The sequence below is a fragment of the Ranitomeya imitator genome, chromosome 6 (genome assembly GCF_032444005.1).
Source record: "Ranitomeya imitator isolate aRanImi1 chromosome 6, aRanImi1.pri, whole genome shotgun sequence".
Lineage (NCBI taxonomy): Eukaryota > Metazoa > Chordata > Amphibia > Anura > Dendrobatidae > Ranitomeya > Ranitomeya imitator.
The window spans coordinates 305,670,205-305,677,574 of NC_091287.1; the positions used below are offsets into that span (position 1 = coordinate 305,670,205).

Sequence of the window (7,370 nt, forward strand, 5' to 3'; positions counted from 1 at the left end):
AACTGAACGCGGACAAATGTAACTTTTGTGACTGGCAGAACGGAAGGTGTAATCTTCCAACTTTTATAGATAACAACTACGGGAATGCCTGTCACAAATGAGAATATGATGAAGAAGTAGAATAGGAAGAATAATAACAGTGGAATAAAAAGAATATGTAGAATAGGAAGAATAATAATAGTTGAATAAAATGAATATGAAGAATGTAATCAAAAAAAAAAAAAAAGGTAAAGGATGAAGAAGAAGATGAATAAGGTGAAGAAGAAGTTGATGTCAAAGATGCTGATGATGATGAAGATGAAAGTGTGGGAAAAGAAAAAAAAAAGAAAAAAAAGAAGGGGAAGGGCGTGGAATAGTGAAACATCAATATCTGACAAAATAAAAAAAAAAATTTACATAGTCAATATCTTTGTCACTCCGAACGTCTTAAAAAAAACCAAAAAACATGCTATTCTATTTGATTGGGATAAACCTCTATGACTTTAATGTCTCCGCCACCTCCCCAAATACATCCGGCATTATTCTGAGTTGTTTTCCTTCATGTAGAATGAACCTACAAGGCAAGAAAGGGTTTATTTTAATTCCGATATTTTGGTCCCATTGACTTGCATTGGGATCGGGTATCGGTATCGGCGATATCCGATATTTTTTGAATATCGGCCGATCCTATCCGATACCGATACTTTCCGATATCGGAAGGTATCGCTCAACACTAATTACTAATATTACCCTGGATGGAGGAAAGGAAGATTTACTACAAAAACAATATTTCTAATGATATCCGTGGGCTACGGGTAACTTTGTGCTCCATCACAACTCTTAACAGTATGGGTGTCTTGAGAACGCAGATTCTGTTAACAACATAGTAGATAAGGCGGCCCATGACCACACAGGCACTTCTGGCATTTGCTAGAAATGCCAGATGGCCAGTCCGGCCCTGATTTCTACACTGCAAGCAACTTGGAACCTCACTATTTCTTGACATCATGAATAATTCTAGTCAGTTATCATTGTATATGCAAAAAAATTTTGGATATCAATTTATCGTATAGTAAAATAAATGATCAGACATTTAGAGAAAGAACAAAAGGGACATTATACCAAGAAATATGTAACGACAATATCTTTACCCATGTTCAATTTTTTAAAATGACTTATAAAACCAAGGCTTACAGAGTCCCCCTTTAAGCCTACTCAGTTACTTCATATACTGTTTTACACGTGTTTATATCCATGTTGCTCTCTTTTTCAGGTGTGTATGATTTTGCTTTTCTTTTTATTTCAGCCATGATATAAAAGTATGGTATAATTGTGCAGTTAAGCACTGTGCCATAGATACTGGCAAAGTATAAAGCAACTTTTTGGACATCTGTTGGTATTAAATGAAAGTACATTAGAAACCATAAAAAGTTAAACGGGACGACGGAAATGATAAACACAGTATCAGCTGAGATTATGAAAGCATAGAGTTCGGCAGAGGCCTGTTGGTCAAATCTTCTTTTTATATGGAAGAGCAGAATTAGGCAAGAAATGATCATGATTGGTAGGCAGACTATGACAGCCGAAGCAAATGTTATCAGCTGAATTGCTGTGCATCCTGAAGTCTGAGTCACGAAAGAATCGGCTGTACACAACAAATTGTCCAGAAGACTTTCCATGCAGCCAATTGACCAGAGAATAACACATATGACCGCGGATAAAGCCTTAGGATGATGACACCTGTGCCACGCCGGCAATTTAACAGACAGACATATAATCATGGCCAAAATTTTTGAGAATGACACCAAAATTATATTTTCACATGAACTGCTGCCGTCTGGTTTTTATTATTGTTTGTCTGATGTTTATATCACATACAGAAATATAATTGCAATCATATTATGAGTACCAATAGGTTATATTGACAGAATGAGTTAATGCAGCAAGTCAATATTTGCAGTGTTGACCCTTCTTCTTCAAGACCTCTGCAATTCTCCCTGGCATGCTCTCAATCAACTTCTGGACCAAATCCTGACTGATAGCAGTCCATTCTTGCATAACCAATGCTTGCATTTTGCCAGAATTTGTTGGTTTTTGTTTGTCCACCCGTCTCTTGATGATTGACCACAAGTTCTCAATGGGATTAAGATCTGGGGAGTTTCCAGGCCATGGACCCAAAATCTCTATGTTTTGTTCCATGAGCCATTTAGTTATCACCTTTGCTTTATGGCAAGGTGCTCCATCATGCTGGAAAAGGCATTGTTGGGCGCCAAACTGCTCTTTGACGGTTGGGAGAAGTTGCTCTTGGAGGACATTCTGGTACCATTCTTTATTCATGGCTGTGTTTTTAGGCAAGACTGTGAGTGAGCCGATTCCCTTGGCTGAGAAGCAATCCCACACATGAATGGTTTCAGGATGCTTTACAGTTGGCATGAGACAAGACTGGTGGTAGCGCTCACCTCTTCTTCTCCAAATAAGCTGTTTTCCAGACATCCCAAACAATCGAAAAGGGGATTCATCAGAGAAAATGACTTTGCCCCAGTCCTCAGCAGTCCACTCCCTGTACCTTTTGCAGAATATCAGTCGGTCCCTGATGTTTTTTCTGGAGAGCAGTGGCTTCTTTGCTGCCCTCCTTGAAACCAGGCCTTGCTCACAGAGTCTCCGCCTCACAGTGCGTGCAGAAGCACTCACACTAGCCTGCTGCCATTCCTGAGCAAGCTCGGCATTGCTGGTAGTCCGATCCCGCAGCTGAAACAGTTTTAAGATATGGTCCTGGCGCTTGCTGGTCTTTCTTGGTCGCCCTGGAGCCTTTTTGACAACAATGGAAGCTCTCTCCTTGAAGTTCTTGATGATGCGATAGATTGTTGACTGAGGTGCAATCTTTGTAGCTGTGATACTCTTCCCTGTTAGGCTATTTTTGTGCAGTGCAATGATGGCTGCACGTGTTTCTTTAGAGATAACCATGGTTAACTGAAGAGAAACAATGATACCAAGCACCAGCCTCCCTTTAAAGTGTCCAGTGATGTCATTCTTACTTAATCATGACTGATTGATCGCCAGCCCTGTCCTCATCAACACCCACACCTGTGTTAATGGATCAATCACTAAAACGATGTTAGCTGCTCCTTTTAAGGCAGGACTGCAATGATGTTGAAATGTGTTTTGGGGGTTAAAGTTCATTTTCTGGGCAAATATTGACTTTGCAAGTACAGTAATTGCTGTTAAGCTGATCACTCTGACATTCAGGAGTATATGCAATTTGCCATTAGAAAAAATGAAGCAGTAGACTTTGGAAAAATTAATATTTGTCTCATTCTCAAAATTTTTGTCCATGACTGTAATTCCAAACTGATCACCGTAAGGATGAACATTCCTGAGTAGAGAGTGCCATCATAAAATCTACTGTATAATTGTCTAAGAGTCACTTCCGTCTGTCTGTCTGTCCTTCTGTCTGTCACGGTTATTAATTCACTGATTGGTCTCGGCAGCTGCCTGTCATGGCTGCCGCGACCAATCAGCGACGGGCACAGTCCGGAAGAAAATGGCCGCTCCTTACTCCCCGCAGTCAGTACTTGTCACCCGCATACTCCCATCTGGTCACCGCTAACACAGGGTTAATGCCGGCGGTAACGGACCGCGTTATGCCACGGGTAATGCACTCCGTTACCGCCGCTATTAACCCTGTGTGTCCCCAACTTTTTACTATTGATGCTGCGTATGCACACAAGCGCTGGAACTACAACGGGCTCTTCGGATGGTGAGTATGTTTATTTTTTATTTTTTAACCTGTTACATACGTGACTGGGCAATATACTACCTGGCTGGGCAATATACTACGTGTCTGTGCTGTATACTACGTGACTGGGCAATATACTACAAGGCTCTGTGCTGTATACTACGTCGCTGTGCAATATACTATGTGGCTGGGCAATATACTACGTGGCTCTGTGCTGTATATTACATGGCTGTGCAATATACTGTGTGACTGGGCAATATACTACGTGGCTGGACAATATACTACGTGGCTGGGCAATATACTACGAGGCAGGGCAATAAACTACGTGGCTGGGCAATATATTACGTGGCTGGGCAATATACTATGTGGCTGGGCAATATTCTACGTGGCTGGGCAATATACTACGTGGCTGGGAAATATACTATGTGGCTGGGCAATATTCTACGTGGCTGGGCAATATACTACGTGGCTGGGCAATATACTACGTGGCTGGACAATATACTACGTGGCTGGGCAATATACTACGTGGCTGGCCAATATACTACGTGACTGGGCAATACACTACGTGGCTGGGCAATATACTACGTGGCTGGGCAATATACTACGTGGCTGGGCAATATACTACGTGACTGGCCAATATACTACGTGACTGGGCAATATAGTACGTGGCTGGGCAATATAGTATGTGGCTGGGCAATATAGTATGTAGCTGGGCAATATAGTACATGGCTGGGCAATATAGTACGTGGCTGGGCAATATAGTATGTGGCTGGGCAATATACTATGTGACTGGGCAATATACTACGAGGACATGCATATTCTAGAATACCCGATGCGTTAGAATCGGGCCACCATCTAGTATTCCTAGAAATAAGTACAAAGAATCCTTCTCTTGAAAATTTGGAGAAGTGTTATTCAATGTATTGATATTAAAAACCAGTATACAGGTACACACACTGAAGAGCAAGAAGATAAAGTAAGCCACCGCCAAGTTAATACTGTATATAGTAAATTTGTTCTTCTGGATCTTGAAACACAAGTAACATAGTACGATAATATTTCCCACCAAGCCAATAAGGCAGAGAACTAAAGCAACGACAGCTGCAATTGTAAAATGTATATTGGTAAAATTGGAGTAACCACCATTATCTTCAGGATTCGGGTCATATGTTGCTGTGATGTTAAGAGACATGTCTTTTTTTTCGGTATTAGTTGTGGTCCTCAATTGTCTTCCAAATATCTTCTTAATCACCTAGTAAGAAAAAAAAAATAAAGCAAGAGTAAGGAAGTGATTTCTGTAGACCAACCAAAACATGTCCTATCAAGCCTTAATAAGTGTCTTATAAAGCCAGCAATAATCAATGATAATGTCTTTACTTCACTTAGATTTTTTGATAATTGCTTTTTGTCAGCAGACAAGTACGTGATCCTTTGGACAAAATCCAAAAAATCCACTTAGTTGAGAGTCACTTTAAAGCTTTCAAATACCTAATAGACTTTATACGGTCTGTAGACTAGCTCGGTATCCGCATTATGTTACCCCTTCACGACCTTGGGAGTTTCCTTTTTTACGTTTTTGTGTTTTGCTCCCCTTTCCCAGAGCCATAACTTTTTTGCTTTTCTGTCAAAATGGCCATGTGAGGGTTTGGTTTTTGTGAGCTGAGTTGTACTTTTGAACAACACCATCGGTTTTACCATATCTTATACTGGAAAACGGAAAAAAATTCAAACTGTAGTACAATTGCAAAAAAAAGTGCAATTCCACAATTGTTTTTTTTACCATCTTCACTGTTATTGCATTTTATTGCAATGCTGCGGAGGACAAAAAAATGTAATTCTGGAGTTTTGATTTTTTTTTTCTCGTTACTCTGTTTACTGATCGGATTATTTTTTTTTATATTTTGGTAAATCGAACGTTTTTGAAAGTGCCATACCAAATATGTGTATTTTTCATTTTTTTACAGTTTTATTTTGAATGGTGCAAAAGGAGGATGATTTGAACTTTTATATTTTTTAAAACATTTTTTTCTACTTTTTAGTTGCTTGAATAGTCTCCTTAGGTGCACCATATTATGGGTGTCAGGTCAGAACATTCCTACATGAACAGTTTCCTGGAAAGTGGATTGGTCGTTGTGGGCCAGTTGAATGGCCACCAAGGTCTCCCGATCTGACCCCCTTAGACTTTTAAGGATACGAGAAGTGCAGCACCTGAAACAACGGATACTGTAAGCCTATGCTAGCATTTCTTCTGCGGTGTTGCTATGAGTGTGTCAAGAGTGGGAGAAGAGCATTGCATTGACAATCCAACACAATGGGCAGCACTTTGAACACATTTCATAAGTGTTCATAAACTTGTAAATAACTCATGAAAGAATAAAGGTACGTTAAAACCAAGCACATCATTGTTTTTCTTGTGAAATTCTCAATACGTTTGATGTGTCACATGAACCTTTTCCCATTGAAAAAATAAAGTTGGATCCAAAATGGTCGACTTCAAAAAGGCCACCATGGTCACCACCCATGTTGAAAAGTTTTCCTCCTCCCATGTACTAATGTGCCTCAAACAGGAAGTTGATATCACCAACCATTCCCATTTTATTTAGGTGTATCCATATAAATGGCCCACCCTGTATATGTAAATATATGTATATATCTGTGTATATATATATATATATATATATATATATATATAATACAGACCAAAAGTTTGGACACACCTTCTCATTTAAAGATTTTTCTGTATTTTCATGATTATGAAAATTGTACATTCACACTGAAGGCATCAAAACTATGAATTAACACATGTGGAATTATATACTTAACAAAAAAGTGTGAAACAACTGAGATTATGTCTTATATTCTAGGTTCTTCAAAGTAGCCACCTTTTGCTTTGATGACTGCTTTGCACACACTTGGCATTCTCTTGATGAGCTTCAAGAGGTAGTCACCAGGAATGGTCTTCCAACAATCTTGAAGGAGTTCCCAGAGATGCTTAGCCCTTGTTAGACCTTTTGCCTTCACTCTGTGGTTCAGCTCACCCCAAACCATCTCGATTGGGTTCAGGTCTGGTCACTCTGGAGGCCAGGTCATCTGGCATAGCACCCACTGCAAGATGCTGTGGTAGCCATGCTGGTTCACTATGCCTTCAATTTTGAATAAATCCCCAACACTATCACCAGCAAAGCACCCCCACACCTCCTCCTCCATGCTTCATGGTGGGAACCAGGCATGTAGAATTCATCCGTTCACCTTTTCTGCGTCACACAAAGACACGGTGGTTGGACCCAAAGATCTCAAATTTGGACTCATCAGACCAAAGCACAGATTTCCACTGGTCTAATGTCCATTCCTTGTGTTCTTTAGCCCAAACAAGTCTCTTTTGCTTGTTGCCTGTCCTTAGCAGTAGTTTCCTAGCAGCTATTTTACCATGAAGGCCTGCTGCACAAAGTCTCTCTTAGCAGTTGTAGAGATGTGTCTGCCGCTAGACCTGCTGTGTGGCATTGACCTGGTCTCTAATCTGAGCTGCTGTTAACCTGCGATTTCTGAGGCTGGTGACTCGGATAAACTTATCCTCAGAAGCAGAGGTGACTCTTGGTTTTCCTTTCCTGGGGCTGTCCTCATGTGAGCAAGTTTCTTTGTAGCGCTTGATGGTTTT

At 40.3% G+C, this 7,370-nt stretch overlaps 1 protein-coding gene across 1 annotated transcript; it reads right to left on the bottom strand.

Moving 5' to 3' along the window:
* Positions 1 to 1,190: 1,190 nt before the first annotated feature.
* Positions 1,191 to 4,907, bottom strand: LOC138643370 (mas-related G-protein coupled receptor member A6-like). The gene is made up of 3 exons (XM_069732292.1): positions 4,574 to 4,907; positions 3,320 to 3,376; positions 1,191 to 1,753 (listed from the first exon to the last, which is right to left on the bottom strand). Exons 1-3 carry the CDS (start codon positions 4,905 to 4,907, stop codon positions 1,191 to 1,193), a joined length of 954 nt encoding a protein of 317 aa, XP_069588393.1.
* Between the last annotated feature and the right edge of the window lie 2,463 nt (positions 4,908 to 7,370).